This window comes from Mus caroli, unplaced genomic scaffold (genome assembly GCF_978045245.1).
Source record: "Mus caroli unplaced genomic scaffold, Mus_caroli_1 scaffold_19, whole genome shotgun sequence".
Classification (NCBI taxonomy): domain Eukaryota; kingdom Metazoa; phylum Chordata; class Mammalia; order Rodentia; family Muridae; genus Mus; species Mus caroli.
This window is the reverse complement of record NW_028227274.1, coordinates 22,718,176-22,736,756: the sequence shown is the minus strand read 5'-3', so window position 1 is coordinate 22,736,756 and position 18,581 is coordinate 22,718,176. Positions and strand designations below refer to the sequence as shown.

The following is an 18,581-nucleotide window of genomic DNA, read 5'->3' as shown; positions in this document are numbered from 1 at the left end:
CATAAGAGTAAACCATAGGACAGATTCTATTCTAGGCTGTTTTTAGATTTCCTTTGCCAATGTAATTATCTCAATTTCTTCACCTTCGCCTCAGGTAGACTCTTTAGACAAAGGCAAAATGTGACCACATTCTTTAGCAAAATATCGTAAGAATGATCTCTAGGCAACATTCTAAAATTCTTCTCCTCTGAAACCTCTTGAGCCAGGCCCCACAGTTCAAATCACCCTCAGCATCACTGTTTTCCTTTTTTAAAGTACCAAAACCCACATTCCTCCAAAAAAAAGCTTGATTAGGTCTATCACAGCAATACTCCATTCATTGGTATCAACTTCTATCTTGGGTTTCATTGCTGTAAAAAGACATCATAACCAAAGCACCTCTTATACAAGAAAAAATTTAATTGGGCCTGGCTTACAGTTTCAGAGATTCAGTCCATCATCAACATGGGAGGAAGCATGGCAGACTTCAGGCCATGTGTTGGAATAGGACTAATGCATCTACATCTTGATCCACAGGCAGAAGAGACTGTATCATATTGGCAATGCCACACTGGCAAGACTTCAGTATATATGAGACCTCAAAGTCTGCCTCCACAGTGACACACTTCTTCCATTAAGTCCACACCTACTCCAACAGAGTAACACCTCCAAACAGTGCCATTCCTTATAGCCAAATATTAAAACACATATGTGTATGGGGGCTATTACCTATCCAAACAACCATATTCGTGGCTATTATCTAGCCAAATCTCCATACCTCCAGAGCAAAGCAATGCTGGCAGCAGCTGGTGAAAGCAAGGAAAGGTGCATATAACACTTTTCACAAATAAGCTAATGTGAGAGCTGTAAAGATTATGAACAGTAGGTTGGTTAACATTAGCAGGAGAAGAGCTTGCCTGTTAGAAAAGAACATGTAAGAAGAAGAAATCAGAATAGTTCTGAGGAGGGTGTGAGCAGAGGTAGCCTGCTTCCTATACATCTGTCCACAGGAGGCTCATCCTTTCAAGTTAGTCCTTAAGGCTGTTGGAATAGGCTGCACAGGAGTCACTTCAGAACCAACTGGAAAACACATCTCTTTCATGCATTATTTCAGAGTTACTTGTAGTTTATTTCCTTTTAAAACCTACATATAAGCCAGGAAGTGTTATCAGCACTTCAAAGAGTGCTAGGCACTATTTGTTGAGATTGGGTTTTAGTTATAATGTGAAAGTTGCTCATGATCTCTCCTCTACATTCCCTACATTATCAATCAATTATGAGGCCATATTTTCCAGGAGAGATTTATTTTCAACTCCTTATTTTATTACTCACTGTGAGAAAATCATTTGGTATCTACAACCAATACTTAACTGCTCAATTCAGCTTTTAAAAAGGAGGGCCAAACTGGACAGCTTTTCATATCAATATTCTGAGATGTGATTTGAGAATCTAGTAGCTGGGCCACCCACAGCTTTCCAGGCATATGTTTATCTGAAATGCTAACTACAGCTCAGCATAGTAGAAATCACCTGCTGTTCACTGGCTTGCATGCATCAGTCACCTTCCACCATCCTTAGCAACTTTTCTTTCTGCTAGTGCAGACACTACACTTACCTCTCTGGGGTCTGCATATATCATTCTGTTGACATGTCCATTGGATACCATTCTCCACACGTGACTGAAACTCAACAGTTTTCTTCTCCCTCTGGTTTTTCCCACTGTTTGGAGAGTCTGGGCACTTTTTAAAGGATGTTGAGGTTCCACGCAGCCATCCATCACATTTTGGCTTCCATAAGCTGAAAGAGGAAGCATGAATGGAATATGGCGGGCACAGGGAAAGACACAGATCATATACGCATATTTGAAATTAGCATGAGTTTCAATACAACTATGGCAGTAAGAATCCTTTTCTTTCTTTCTTTTCTTTTCTTTCTTTCTTTTTTTTTTTTTTTAAAGACAGGGTTTCTCTATAAAGCCCTGGCTGTCCTGAAACTCACTTTGTAGACCAGGCTGGCCTTGAACTCAGAAATCGGCCTGCCTCTGCCTCCTGAGTGCTGGGATTAAAGGCATGCACCACCACACACAGGCCTTCCTTTTCTTATTTTAATTAACATATAATTTGAATATTTTTTCTAAAGGTACATTTTGTGTCTTGCTATAACAATTTTGGAGAACAAATTATTTAAATGATGTTAATCCTCAAAATGCACATTTGGAGTTTTGGAAATGAAACTTGTTATCCAGGGCCAGTGCAGCAACTGGAAACAAATGGTAGTTAAATATGATGGTAGGAACCATTTAAGTTGACCTTATGGTCTGGTATAGACAAGCAGAAGAAAGTAAAGCAATGAGGGATCAAAGACTGTCAGAAATGCAAAAGGAAATGAAGCATTTAGTTGTGTAAGATAAATCAAAAACAAACAAAGAAAATGAATGTGAAAATCTTTGGTGTGGTGTATGTGAGGAACATGAGACAGAGGCTCAAGACAAAGAAGCAGGAGCACAAAGGCACAAGCTTGGAATATAGTCACATGTGAGTCATGTTAGAAAAGAGAAAGAAAGAACAAAATGTCTTTACCTATGTCAGGGATGGACCAACCACACATGGATGGCAGGAGTGTGGAAATACAATGACTTTGATTGGCATGTCAAAGCCTTATAGAAATAATGGTGGAAAACAATGGAAGAATGGAACACACTGATATTCACACAACGAGGCAGGCTTGTAAGAAAAATGCTGGCACACTTAGCAAATGTGACAGGGAAAAGGGCCTCTGTCCAAGTGGTGTTCTCAAAAAAAAAAAAAAAAAAAAAAAAAGGGCTAATTTTAGGAATTGATTCATAGCCTGGTGGTGAATTTAAATTATCTAGTAAAGTTTTAGTAAGATGACTTCTGGAGTCTCATGCATAGATCTGTCTGCTTCCTCCCTGCCTGCTTCCTTCTCTTGTTCTCCTTTTTTTTTTTTTTAAGAATCATTTATTCATTTTATGTATAAGAGCACACTGTAGCTGTCTTCAGACACACCAGAAGAGGGCATCAGATCCCATTATGGATGGTGTAAGCCACCATGTGGTTGCTGGAAATTGAACTCAGGATCTCTGCAAGAGCAGTCAGTGCTCTCAACCGCTGAGCCATCTCTCCAGCCTTTTCCCTTCTTTTTAAAATCTTCCCAGGGGATTTTGCAATCATGGCTTTTCCTTTAGAAGATGGCTTCTCTTTTTGACCAGAATTCTAAACTCTAAAGAAAAGCTGCACCTATATGAGTAAGGTGTTAACTGCTAAATAATCTTTTTTTTCCCTTCCCTTCTCTTGCTTTTCCTTTAGATTTACAAACCCACACACCTAGTGAGCTCCAGATTTCACTAGATTATGTGGTGGTCCTTCTTAGTTCTTTGTTCTATGCATCATCTACAAAGCATCTAAATTGATATGCAGCTTAACTTGCAGGGATCTGTTGAAAGAACTGCAGGGGCTAGCTAGTCAGGCAGCCAGAATCCACTTTAGTGTCCACCACAGAAAGATAGGAAAGAAGACATACACCTGGACAACCATCTTCATGTGCACTGCCTTCTCATCTGCATATAACTGAGTTATTCTAAGATATTTTTTTAATGTGGAAATTGTTGGGAGCTATTAAGATAACACTATTGTCCTGATCTCTGAATTGGGCCTCTCCCCCGAGAGGGGGTCAAAAGCGGGCCACCGACATACCGCTCTGAGAACAACCACAGATTGTTCCAGCCCTAAGTCAACGCAGGATGTCCTGACCTCAAGATGTACCCTGATACTGCCAAGTTCCTGCTTCCCTGTGTAGTCACCAAAAGAAAAATTTCTGCTGCCCCATTCCTCCTGCTGAGAAGTACTTCCTCTTTTTCTGCTGCCCCATCCCTCCTGCTGAGGTGCATTTTACTTTATCATGTTCATTATAAAAAAATGACAGATTGATTTTTCAAATATTGAGCTGACTCTATTTCTAAGATAAATGTTATTTAGTCAAACTGTATAATACTTTTGATATACTTGGATTGGATTTGTTAACATTTGTTAAATATTTTTTTAACAATACTCTTTGGAATTTCTGCTCATGAAGAAGGCCATTCCTCCTGCTGAGAAGTACTTCCCCCTTTGCTTGTGCATTTAAACCTTGGGCCTGGCTAATACAGTGAGACCTTGATGTTACTCAGACTGCTTCCATGTGTCGTTCATTGCACAAGGTTCTCATCTCTCTCTACCCCCCATTTGGTTCTTAGGAGAAGGTCCCCTCGAGACCCTCGAATAACTGGACCTGCTGGATGGGTCAGGAAATGAGAGCTTTACATTCCCCATTTTAGAAAGTTTTGGCTCTGGGTGCAATTTCCTTCTCACTAACTCTCATCTTTGAATAATTTTTAAAAATGCCTATGTTCAAAAATCACAAGTCATGGCAGAGAGTGGGAACAACATTCTTGTGAAAAGTGTTTATTTCCCAAGTGGGGAAACTTTAAAAGTCTTAGAGAAAGGGTAGACTGTAGAAAGGAATCCTAATGCAAACATGAGGCACTGCTGAGCAGAGGAGGATGAAGAGGAAGCAAAAGCAGGGAAGCGTTCTCATGTCTCTCTTGTTCTAGCAAGAAAAGGAGCTCTGTCTTCCTCTCTCCTAGGAAGAATGAAAACTGACTACTGAAGACAATCTCAGACCTACAGATGAATCTGGATTATCAGGATTTATAAGTAATATTTATCTTCACTCAGTTTGTGCCCCTCAGAAATACAAAGTGCCTTTTCTTCTGTCTTGTCATTTGTCTAGGATTTTATCATTCTTTGTTGATGACAGCTGAAGGTGGAATTGAAAATCTTCTCTGAAAATGACACATTCTGTGGGTGTATCCCATGTATATAAGAAATACACATAAGAATACATTTATGTAGCTTTTTCCTTGCTAGTCTATCTTTTGTCGTGGGAACCAGCCTCAACTATAAAACTATAAAAGCTGAAAAATTCTTTATAGAACACCTCTCATCTACACCACCTGGGGTGCTCTTCCTTAGTGAAGATGAAGCTCTCCTTTCCTCCCTTAGGAACTTACATATGGCTGTCCTCCTTGTTTTGCTCAAGCAGGACCATTCATATAACACACTCTCCAGCATGGCTGTCCTCTCTCCTCTGAAAGGGCCAGGATTTCTCCTACTGTTGAAACTTTTGTATACCATTCAATGTTCTAATTCGTCCATGATACAAAGGACCAAAGTTTATCCCATATATTTATATATGTTATATCCACCATTATATTCAAAAGACTTTTTATTTGTGTAGCTTGATTTTGTCAAATAAAAACGGGTCTCAATCTATACGCTAGGCTAGTCTAGAATTTACTATGTAGTCTAGTCTGGCCACATATACATGGCATTTCTTTTGCCGCAGCCTCCCAAGTGCTGGGATTATAAGCATGTGCCACTGTACCCAATTTATATGGTGATGATAATCAAACTCAGGGCTTTGGACATACTAAACAAGCACTATTTCAACAGATTTACACCCCAGCTCCACAGTTGTCTTTTATGTATTATCTTATGTTCTATGATTGTGGTAAGGGTTGTAATAGCCATTTCCATAGGTTCCATAGAAATTTTCCACATGGGAAATGATGTAATTTTAGGATAAAGGCAGTGTTATTGATTCTTCTCTAATATTTTCATGTCTGATGATATTAGTTAGAACTTCCTACACAACTTACCTTATTTCTTAAAATGTTTATCATTAATGAGGTACACAGCCTTGTTAATCTTGATAAGATTTTAATTTTGCCAAAGTCTCCCTACCCCCATTATGAATGAGAACTGATGGGTCATGTCAAATACTTCTGCATCTGTTTGAGATCAAATTTTACTTTATCATGTTCATTATAAAAAAATGACAGATTGATTTTTCAAATATTGAGCTGACTCTATTTCTAAGATAAATGTTATTTAGTCAAACTGTATAATACTTTTGATATACTTGGATTGGATTTGTTAACATTTGTTAAATATTTTTTTAACAATACTCTTTGGAATTTCTGCTCATGAAGAAGGCTCATCTGTCATTTTCTTTTCTCCTTATCCTGGTTTGGATCTCACTACAGGTAAAAGGACAACTTCTTTTGGTTCAAGAATTCTCAAATAAGGTAGAAAGAGAGAATTTTTCCAAACAAGGGCATCTGGATATTTCTGAAGAGCCTTTTATCTTTAATAATTGAGGTTGATATTATCATCTAAAGGTTAGAGGCTAACAATGCTCCTAAAGAATCCACGATACACAGGACAAATACCCTAGCAACAAAGAATGATGTGGTGGAAAGTTCATAGTGATAAAAGAATCCAAGAACAAACAATAATGCAACCAATAAGAAATCAATATACATTATAGAAATTAGCAACCCTTCTCAATGCTAATTCTCAATGTCAATCATCTTAACTGTCAACCTGAAAGGCACAGACTCAGGATTAAAAAGGAAGATTCAACTACCAAAGACCCTCAAGATGAGAGTGAAGGGGCAGAAGTCAACTTGCCATGCAAATGGAGCCCAAAACACATAGAACTAGACATTCTGACACTTGATAAAGAAGACTTCATACCAAAATTACAAGCGATAAGGAAGGCTATGACAAATTAATGCAAGAGAAAACCCATCACGAAACTATGATAATTATAATTGTACATATACCACATATTGGGAATCCTCATTTAATGAAACAAATATTAATGGATACTAAAGGGTAAATATAGGCTAGTGAAAATCGCTCAGTGGACAGATGGGTTGTACACTTAGAAGACTCTGAGTATGATTTTCTGTATAAAAAATTTGGTGAAGCCATGCATGTATTTGTAACCCCAGTGCTGTTGTAGACCAGGAGAGAGACAGGAGAATCTCCAAGGATTTGCTGGCTGCAGGGCTGGCTCTAGGTTCAGTGAGAAAGACCTTGTCTTAAGGGAGTAAAGTGAAGAGGATAGAAAATAATACCTAACTTATCCCTCAGAACTCTGCATATGTGTGTATGAGAGAATGCATCTCCACAAATATATGAGCATATAGCACACATGTATATATGCCTCTCTCATACACACAAATGCACATGTACACACAGACAACTAAATGAAAGAAAGATAGGTTTGCACACAACAATAGTGCGTGCCTTCAACACCATACTGACCAAAAATCAGTACAGTGACTCCAGAGTAAATATGGAAAATAAACTCAAGGAATCAACAGATATTTATAGAATGATCCATTTAACAGCTGTAGAATATACATTTTTGTTTTCTCAGCAGCACCTGGTACGTTCTCTAAAACAAAATAGGATTCAGTTCATAAAGCCAGTCTTAGTAGATAAAAAAAAAATCAAAGAATTTTTTGATATCTTTCATATTATACTGAATTAAAACTAGAACTCACAAGGAAGGGAAACCACAAGAATTATAGAAATATTAGCAGATGAAACAATATAATCCTTTCACACTTTTTTCTTTCATTTTCAAGATTATAATATAATTACAACATTTCTTCCCCCCCTTTCTTCTCTGAAGAAAGTGCCCCTCCTTATCTTTTTTTTTTTATAACTTTGGGTTGGAAGTTGATTTTATTTGATATTAGAATGGCTACTCCAGCTTGTTTCTTTGGACTGTTTGCTTGGAAAATTGTTTCCCAGCCTTTTAGTCTGAGGTAGTGACTGCCTATGTTCCTGAGGTGGGTTTCCTGTATGCAGCAAAAATATTGGGTCCTGCTTATGTAGCCAGTCTGTTAGTCTATGTCTTTTTATTGGGGAATTGAGTCCATTGATATTAAGAGATATTAAGGAAAAGTAATTGTTATTGTTATTTTTGTTGTTAGAGTTGGGATTCTGTTCTTGAGGCTCTCTTCTATTAGGTTTGTTGAAGGATTACTTTCTTCCTTTTTCTAGGGTGTCATTTCCCTCCTTGTGTTGGAGTTTTCTCTTTATTATCCTTTGAAGGGCTGGATTCGTGGAAAGATATTGTGTGAATTTGGTTTTGTCATGGAATAATTTGGTTTCTCCATCTATGGTAATTGAGAGTTTTGCTGGGTGTAGTAGCCTGGGCTGGCATTTGTGTTCTCTTAGGGTCTGCATAACATCTGTCCAGGATCTTCTGGCTTTCATAGTCTCTGGTGAGAACTCTGGTGTAATTCCGATAGGTCTGCCTTTATATGTTACTTGATCTTTTCCCCTTACTGCTTTTAATATTCTATCCTTATTTAGTGCTTTTGTTGTTCTGATTATTATGTGTCAGGAGGAATTTCTTTTCTAGTCCAGTCTATTTGGAGTTCTGTAGGCTTCTTGTATTTTCATGGGCATCTCTTTTTTTAAGTTAGGGAAGATTTCTTCTCTAATTTTTTTGAAGATATGTACTGGCCCTTTAAGTTGAAAATCTTCATTCTCATCTATACCTTAGGTTTGGTCTTCTCATTGTGTCCTGGATTTCCTGGGTGTTTTTGGTTAGGATCTTTTTGCATTTTGCATTTTTTGATTGTTGGGTCCATGTTCTCTATGGAATCTTCTGCATCTGAGATTCTCTCTTCCATCTCTTGTTTTCTGTTGTTGATGCTCGCATCTATGGTTCCTGATTTCTTTTTTCGGATTTCTATCTCCAGAGTTGTCTCCCTTTGGGTTTTCTTTATTGTTTCTACTTCCATTTTTAGATCCTGGATGGTTTTGTTCAATTCTTTCACCTGTTTGGTAGTGTTTTCCTGTAACACTTTAAGGGATTTTTGTGTTTCCTTTTTAAGGGCTTCTAGCTGTTTGTGTTTTTCTGTATTTCTTTAAGGGAATTATTTATTTCCTTCTTAAAGTCCTCCATCATCATCATGAGAAATGACTTTAGATCCATATCCTGCTTTTCTGGTGAGATGGTGTATCCAGGACTTGCTATGGTGGGAGAGTTTGGTTCTGATGATGCCGTATAACCTTGGTTTCTGTTGCTTCTGTTCTTATGCTTGCCTCCTGCCATCTGATTATCTCAAGTGCTTGCTGTCCTCAATATATCTGATTGGAGCTTGTCCTTCCTATAATCCTGGTTGATTCAGGACTCCTCAGAGTCCAGCTTTCTCTGTGATCCTGTGATTCTGGGCTCCTGTGAACCTGAGATTCTGGTTGTGTCAGAGTTCTTGGCAGTCAAGCTTCCCGTGAGACCCTGAGATCCTGGTGTGACCAAGCTCCTGTTATCCTGGAATCCTAGAATCCTAAGATCCTGGGCGTGTTACAGCGCCGGGAAGTGGTGTCTCCTCTGGAGGCACTGGGGCTGTCTGGTGTGTTCGAAACCAAGGTATACAAGCACTGATCAAAAGGAACCTGAGCCGCTTGTCAGACAGGGCTCCCGTGTCCTTGCTCCTGGTATCACAGGCCTGGCACAATTAGTTTGGAACTGATGTTGTATTGCACTCACCAGTGATCGAGTCATCTGAGGATGATGGGACCTTCTGCTGAGTTCACGCGAAAATTTCACCCACTCCCACTTCCTGGCCCTGGCATTCCCCTCTACTAGGGCATATGATCTCCTTTGCAAGACCAAGGGCCTCTCCTCCCATTATAATCTTTTTTTTTTTTAAATATATTTTCTTCTATTTTTTTTTAATTAGGTATTTTCCTCAATTACATTTCCAATGCTATCCAAAAAGTCCCCAATACACTCCCCCCCAACCCCCCCCACCCCCACCCCTTGGCCCTGGCATTCCCCTGTACTGGGGCATATAAAGTTGGCAAGTCCAATGGGCCTCTCTTTCCAGTGATGGCCGACTAGGCCATCTTTTGATACAAATGCAGCTAGAGTCAAGAGCTCTGGGGTACTGGTTAGTTCATAATAATGTTCCACCTATGGGGTTGCAGTTCCCTTTAGCTCCTTGGGTACTTTCTCTAGCTCCTCCATTGGGGGCCCTGTGATCCATCCAATAGCTGACTGTGAGCATCCACTTCTGTGTTTGCTAGGCCCTGGCATTGTCTCACAAGAGACAGCTATATCTGGGTCCTTTCAGCAAAATCTTGCTAGTGTATGCAATGGTGTCAGCGTTTGGAAGCTGATTATGGGATGGATCCCTGGATATGGCAGTCTTTAGATGGTCCATCCTTTCTTCACAGCTCCAAACTTTATCTCTGTAACTCTTTCCATGGGTATTTTGTTCCCAATTCCAAGAAGGGGCACAGTGTCCACACTTTGGTCTTCGTTCTTCTTGAGTTTCATGAGTTTAACAAATTGTATCTTATATCTTGGGTATCCTAAGTTTTTGGGTTAATATCCACTTATCAGTGAGTACATATTGTGTGAGTTCCTTTGTGAATATGTTACCTCACTCAGGATGATGCCCTCCAGATCCATCCATTTGCCTAGGAATTTCATAAATTCATTCCTTTTAATAGCTGAGTAGTACTCCATTGTGTAAATGTACCACATTTTCTGTATCCATTCCTCTGTTGAGGGGCATCTGGGTTCTTTCCAGCTTCTGGCTATTATAAATAAGGCTGCTATGAACATAGTGGAGCATGTGTCCTTCTTACCGGTTGGAACATCTTCTGGATATATGCCCAGGAGAGGTATTGCTGGATCCTCTGGTAGTATTATGTCCACTTTTCTGAGGAACTGCCAAACTGATTTCCAGAGTGGTTGTACCAGCTTGCAATCCCACCAACAATGAAGGAGTGTTCCTCTTTCTCCACATCCTCGCCAGCATCTGCTGTCACCTGAATTTTTGATCTTAGCCATTCTGACTGGTGTGAGGTGGAATCTCAGGGTTGTTTTGATTTGCATTTCCCTAATGATTAAGGATGTTGAACATTTTTTCAGGTGCTTCTCTGCTATTCGGTATTCCTCAGGTGAGAATTCTTTGTTCAGTTCTGAGCCCCATTTTTAATGGGGTTATTTGATTTTCTGGAGTCCACCTTCTTGAGTTCTTTATATATATTGGATATTAGTCCCTTATCTGATTTAGGATAGGTAAAGATCCTTTCCCAATCTGTTGGTGGTCTTTTTGTCTTATTGACGGTGTCTTTTGCCTTGCAGAAGCTTTGCAACTTTATGAGGTCCCATTTATCGATTCTCGATCTTACAGCACAAGCCTTTGCTGTTCTATTCAGGAATTTTTCCCCTGTACCCATATCTTCGAGGCTTTTCCCTACTTTCTCCTCTATAAGTTTCAGTGTCTCTGGTTTTATGTGGAGTTCCTTAATCCACTTAGATTTGACCTTGGTACAAGGAGATAGGAATGGATCAATTCGCATTCTTCTACATGATAACCGCCAGTTGTGCCAGCACCATTTGTTGAAAATGCTGTCTTTTTTCCACTGGATGGTTTTTGCTCCCTTGTCAAAGATCAAGTGACCATAGGTATGTGGGTTGATCTCAGGGTCTTCAATTCTTTTCCATTGGTCTACTTGTCTGTCGTTATACCAGTACCAAGCAGTTTTTATCACAATTGCTCTGTAGTACAGCTTTAGGTCAGGCATGGTGATTCCACCAGAGGTTCTTTTATCCTTGAGAAGAGTTTTTGCTATCCTAGGTTTTTTGTTGTTCCAGATGAATTTGCAGATTGCCCTTTCTAATTCGTTGAAGAATTGAGTTGGAATTTTGATGGGGATTGCATTGAATCTGTAGATTGCTTTTGGTAAGATAGCCATTTTTACAATGTTGATCCTGCCAATCCATGAGCATGGGAGGTCTTTCCATCTTCTGAGATCTTCTTTAATTTCTTTCTTCAGGGACTTGAAGTTCTTGTCATACAGATCTTTCACTTCCTTAGTTAGAGTCACGCCAAGGTATTTTATATTGTTTGTGACTATTGAGAAGGGTGTTGTTTCCCTAATTTCCTTCTCTGCCTGTTTATCCTTTGTGTACAGAAAGGCCATTGACTTGCTTGAGTTAATTTTATATCCAGCTACTTCACCGAAGCTATTTATCAGGCTTAGGAGTTCTCTGGTGGAACCATTATAATCTTAAATGCCCAGTTGTGAGCAAATTCCCATCACCGTATGTCAGATATTCTTGCTGTCATGTCTTCTCTCTACTATGATGGGTACTTTTACTTTTTATCTTTAAACCAAGAGTTTTAATAAATCTTCCCTAGTACTTATCCAAACTTATACAACAGGCTAAGTTGTTTTATTTCATTACTAAAATAAGAACAGTAACTAATACAGTTTAATTAGAATCTCTTGACTTTATGGTGGTGTCAAAGTGCATACACAGACACTGTTTTTGTGCTTTCTGTATAGTGTTTAATAATTTATGTTATATTCAACATGTTATTATAAAGAAGGTTTGATATTAGATGGTTTTTCCCAGCTATCAGATAACAAAAATATTCAGAATACACTTTTAAGGCTGATAAAGCTAAGTTTTGTCCTTGGTGTGGTAGGTATAGTAAGTATATCTTAAAAGTGATAATAATGATAATTATTCCTTTTATTCCCATTTTGCTATAGAGCTTTTTGATTATTTATTTAAAATTTAAGACTTGTTTCATTTTAATGACTGATCCATGTGAGGCGACAGTCAGGCCATTATGTACAGATATGAGAGAAGCTTTATTTCTTGGTCTCTTCTTCCTTGGTCAGTCTTGAAGATTCCCTCCTTCTTGGCCTGGAGACACTCCTCTTAGCTCATTTGTGTATTCTTGGTTCTTGACCTCAGCCTGGTTAGCCAGAAGCTTCTTGCTGGCCTTGTCTACCTGCAGCTTATGAATGTGATCCATTAAAATCCACTTATATTTGAATGCAGACCCTTTGACCTTCAGGTATAGGCTGTGATACACATAGCAGTCAATCTTAGATTCACTGTATCTTCTGAGAGGCCAGCACAGGATTCACATTCTTCTCACCTAGGCTACCTTCTCTAGCATTCAAGCACTGGTGGTACTTTTCTGCTTCCCATATGCCTGTCCTTCTGTCAAGCTAAGGTGGTTTTTCAGCATAGAGTTCCCAGGATGGACAACCACAGGCTTCTTTTTACTACAGCAGAGGACAGTAGAAGCAAGCCTCATCTGAAGCCTGAGCATACTGTGGCTGCAGATGCAGCAGAGAAAGGAAAGAGTGTTTACATTTTGTAGTTTTAAAGTGGCAGGAGAGATCAACTCCCCTAAGGCTACTTCTGGCCTCCACATGTGATCTGTGGGCTATGTGCCCTACCCGGTATTATTCATATGCACTCATAATGAAAGAAACAGCTAACTAGAAATTTTAGAGGTGAAGAATATAGTGGCTAACTCAAGAGTTCAAACAAAATGGACCAAACTAGCATAAGAATGAATTGGTAAACTTGAAGATAGGTTGTGTAAAATTATACAGCCAGAAGAGAAAACATTGCTGCTTCTAGAAGACATGAGTTATTATGTGAAAATCTAGGTGCCAGGCACGGAGTCTCTTTCTATCTGTTATTGGTCAAGGAGGCCCCAGAGGTCCCCAAAATGCAGTCTATTGCCACTGGATGGCTTAAGACTGTGGAAAAGAAGTCTTAAAAACATAATTTGAAAATATATAATTTCTCATCTATGCAAAAAAATAAGGATGCAATATGGATTATATGAGGGCCCTCATGAATCTCAAGAAACAGAGGCAACTGCACTGTGAACCAGCTTGTCAGAAAGATACTAAGGAAGGAAATAAGGAGAGGTGATTGCAGGAGATCTCCCCAGATAAGTGTTTTTGTTTATGCTTACAAAGGCAGACAAATCCTAGAGTTCAGGATCAGCTTGGAGCAGAGCAAGGTTAGGCACAGGTGTGATAGATATGGTAATTTCAGGAAAGGGCCCCACTTAGCTTGCTTAGCATCTGTGCTTAAAAGAGGCAAGCAGATCCCTGAATTCTTTTGCAATGTTAAAGGAAAATGTGTGCTTGTTAAAAATTAAGGGACTGAGGCCACTGAATGCTGATTCATAGGATAATCAAAAGGAAGCCTGGAGTAAAGGACTGGAGAGAGAGAGAGAGAGAGAGAGAGAGAGAGAGAGAGAGAGAGAGAGAGAGAGAGAGAGAGAGACTGGCCATGAGCACTTGGAGAGAGGGGGAAGGGAGGGGGGAAGGGCAAGGAGACAGTCCAGGAGCAAGAGAGCAAGAGAACAAAAGAGGGAGGAGGGGAGGGGGCTGCTTGCCCTGTTTTATAGTTGGTCAGGCCTACCTGGCTGTTGCCAGGTAACTGTGGGGGTGGAGTTTAGACAGAATGCTAACAGGCAGGAAGGGTTGATTGGTCATAACTTAATACCTAATTATCATATTATCTTAAGATGGAAAGACTGAGTGGGACTTGAGAAATGACTCAGGCAGCACCTGCAGGAAGCCCTGTGAGGGTCATCCTCTACATGAGGTCAGGCTCTTGTGCTCAGCGACACTCTCATAAGATCAAGCAGAGAGGAAGCCTTCTGAGAAAGGGAGTTCTCCACACTGTGCCAAGCTTGGAGAGCTTCTCTGGACATGGTGGACTGCAACGTTAATAGCAGGCCCTTCCGACCCTTAATAGTCAAGTTGAGTAAAAGCAAAGATGAACGGGTCCTTCGCCTCAAGAAATGTGTTAGTTCCATGCAGAAGAATGATATTACACATGACCTATTAACATCGAAACAGAAATGGCCAGAAGATAAGGACATCTCTACAATGCCGAAAGCTGACAAATCTGTCACCTTAGAGTTTACTTCTCATAAAATGTCCCTCAAAAAGGAGAAATAATATTTTAAAATTAAAAACGGAAATTTTGTTTCAGAACACCTGCATTACAAGAAATAACAGGATGTATTTTTAAGTTGCAGGAAAATGACACCAGATGGAAATTTGGATCTATAAAGGGAATGAGGATTATCAGAAATAGTACATGTGTAGATAAATATAAAAAAAAGGCTGTAATATTTAAAAATTTCTTTTAAAGTACAGGAGTCCTCAAAGCTAAACTGATAGCAGTATGCTGTCAAGCTTACATGTACTGAGATTTTACACACACACACACACACACACACACACACATTATATATAATATATTATATTATATATTATATATCATAATATTATATATATATATATATATATATATATATATATATATAAAATGATAGCACCACAGGTAACACTGGGGAATTGAATGTATTGATAGAACAAGAAATATCCTACTGTCTATACAAAGCAACACCACATTCCTGCCACAGAGTCTACTCTAAGTTAGGGAAGCATTCGGAACTGGTTACCAACAGCTGGAGAGTTAACAGAAAAAGTATCATCTTTTTTTTTTTTCCTTTAAAAGGATAAGAAAAAGAAAACAAGATGGGCTTTGAGGTTCATGTCTGTAACCTCAACACTTGGGACGGTAAGGAAGGATGATTTTCATGAGTTCCAGTGCAGACTATGCACAGATGGAGTACGACCATGATTCCAAACAGAAAAGGGATGGAATGAGCAGGCCCCTTCCTCATCAACTTCAGCTTAACTTTAAATTCACTATGCACACAAGCTAGCTTTTGTCCGTCTGTGCGAGGTTGTTTGGACACATTTTTGCAGGGCTGGGGATCAAACCCGGAGCTCCCTCTCACAAAGCAACTGGCAGCCTCTAGCAAAAGAAGAGTTAGTTTCCTCCAGTTGAGTTTCCCTGGGGACAAACCACACTTAATCCCAGCACTCGGGAGGCAGAGGCAGGCAGATTTCTGAGTTTGAGGCTAGCCTGGTCTACAGAGTGAGTTCCAGGACAGCCAGGGCTACACAGAGAAACCTTGTCTCAAAAAAACAAAACAAAAACAAAAACAAAAAATAGCAGGCCCCATGTCCAGCATTACAAAGCCAACAGGAAATGAACTCAATTGTATTTTTGGAGGTATATCTCATTATTTTACCTGTGCATTTAGGAAAAACCTTATAAGTCTTTTGCTTATATATTATTGTTTCCCTTTTTATTCTTATGAGTTTTCTCTGTGTGTGAATGTGTCTCTGTGTCTGTATGTGGTTTTTCTTTGTTTGTTTGTTTTGTTTTTTGCTTTAGCTTTTAGTCATAATTTCTAGTTATATATCAGAATGTATTGTAAGAAAAATCTATTTTCAATTAAAATAGAATATAAATTAAAAAAATTATCAGAGCACACAAAAATCATAAGGATACATCCATCTAAGACAATGCTTTCAGAACAGATATGGTAAAACCTGTTAAGATTAAAGACTAGAGAAATTCACATTCTAGCTTGGGACTTTAGTCTTCTGTCATTATCAATTGATAAGAAAAATAAGACAAAATTTCAATAGACTATTAAAGAATAAAGCCCCAGTCAGCATGAGCAGGACTGCACTCAATACCAGAATGAACACTCCTCGAAAGGCACATGAAGTGTTGCCCAATACATACCATATTGGCTTACAGAATAAATTTCAGGATGTTTCAAACAATTTAAAGCTAATAGACTATGCAATTTAACCACGATGGAGTTAAACCAAAATAAAAGTGAACATGTCAGAAAAATGTGTTAAGTATTTAACATACTTCTAAATAATCCACAGGCTGAAAAAAATAAAACAAAACTGTATAGAAGCTGGTATTAAAAACTGGAAAATACCTAGGTCCTCCTGGGGCACACCCAAGAGCTGTAACTTGCTCTTGGTCTCCTGCTCTCCATTTTCAGTCTCACAACTCTTGCTTGCATTTCTGGAGGCCTGAAGGTACCAGGGATCCCCACTCTTAAGCCCTTGCCTCCTAGGTCCCCTTGGAACATACCAAAGAACAGTAAACTGTACTTGGTCCCTACTCTCCATTTTCCAACCCACACTTCTACCTACATTTCTTGAGGAAAGTTTGCTCTCCAACCCCCAACACACCTCCAACTCCTTGCCTACCAAGTCTCCCTAAAGCATACCAACAAGGGTAAACAGGAGTGTCCCCTGCACTCCATGTTTTTTTGGTCTACAACTCTGTTGCATTCCCAGAGGTATACTAGGGATAACCAGAAGGCTAAAGTCCATTGTAAGAACACAATCAAAAAGAGCTAGGGCAATACAGTACCACCAGAGCCCAGCTAACCTGCTACAGCCAAGTCCTGGAAGTATTAACACAAAAGTACAAAAAAAATAAAACAAAACAACAACAACAACAAAACCTTAAATCCAATCTTGTAGAGATGAAAAAGGCCTTTAAATACAATCAAAGGGGTGAAAAAAATGAATAAAACTGTTCAAGACCTGAAAATAGAAATAGAAGCAATAAAGAAAATACAAACTGAGGAAATCCTGGAAATGAAAAACCTAGGTAAAAGAACAGGAACTACAGATGTAAACGTCAACAACAGAATAGAAAAGATGGAAGAGTGACTCTCTGGCATAGAAGATACACTAGAATGAGTTGACACAACAGTCAAAGAAAATTTCTGTAACTTAAAGAAAGATGCTCATAAATATATAAGACGCTTACAGAACACCAAATTGATTGGATAACAGAAAATCCTCCTGCCACATAATAATCAACCACTAACATCAAAATAACAGGAATTAATAATCATAGGACTTACATATCTCTCCACATAAACAAACTCAAATTCTCAATAAAAAGACAGACTATCAGACTGGATGTGAAAACAGGATCTATTATTCTGCTACACATAAGACACACACCTCAACTTCAAAGTATAGGGCTCAAATGGACCTAACAGATACCTACAGAACATTTCACCCAAACACAGAAGAATATACTTTCTTCTCAGTACCTCACAGAATCTTCTCCAAAATTGACCATATATTCGGTTACAACATAGATACAAGAAAGTTACAATACCCCCTGTATCTTATTAGACTTCCATGGGTTAAAGCTTGACTTCAATAACAGAAGGAACAGAAATCCTATAAACTCATGGAAACTGAACAATGCTCTACTCAATGACCACTGGAGTAGGGAAAAATAATAAAGAAATTAAAGAATTATTAGAATTCAATGAAAATGAAGGGACAGCATATCCAAACTAACCATACACAATGAAAGCAGTGCTAAAAGAAAAGTTCGTAACACTAGCAACTTAACAGCACACCTGGAAGCTCTAGAACAAAAAGAAGCAAACACACCCAAGAAGAGTAGATAACAGGAAATAAACTGAGGGCTGAAATCCCTAAAATACAAAGAAAGAGAATAATACAAAGAATTAACAAAACCAAGAACTGGTTCTTTGAGAAAATCAACAACATTGAGAAATCTTTAGCCAATCTAAGTAAAAGACAGAGAAATAGTATTCAAATTAACAAAATCAGAAATGAAAAGGGATACATAATAGAAACCGAGGAAATTCAAAGAGTCATTATACCTTACTTCAAAAGCCTGTACTCCATAAAATTGGAAAATATAAACAAAATGGATGATTTTCTAGACAGGTACCACTTCAAGACCAGGTAAACTATCTAAATAGTCCTGAAGGACCTAAGGAAAAAGAAGCAGTTAGTAAAACTCTCCCAATCAAAACAAACAAACAACAACAACAAACCCCCCCAAAAAACAGAAATAAAAAAACAAAAAACAAAGCCCAGGGACAGACTGTTTTAGCATCAAATTCTACCAGACTTTCAAAGAAGAGCTAATATCAATATTCCTCAAACTATTCCACAAAATAGATACAGAAGGAACACTGCCAAACTGATTTTAGGAGGT

At 38.7% G+C, this 18,581-nt stretch overlaps 1 protein-coding gene across 2 annotated transcripts in view; it reads right to left on the bottom strand.

Moving 5' to 3' along the window:
• The window catches only part of Kiaa1328 (KIAA1328 ortholog), a 324,609-nt gene that overhangs the window by 78,059 nt on the left and 227,969 nt on the right, over positions 1-18,581 (bottom strand). For both annotated transcript variants that reach the window (XM_085833650.1, XM_085833651.1), the window contains one exon: positions 1,594-1,775. In XM_085833650.1, coding sequence (XP_085689776.1) covers positions 1,594-1,775 — 182 coding nt within the window. The remainder of the gene's footprint in view (positions 1-1,593; positions 1,776-18,581) is intronic.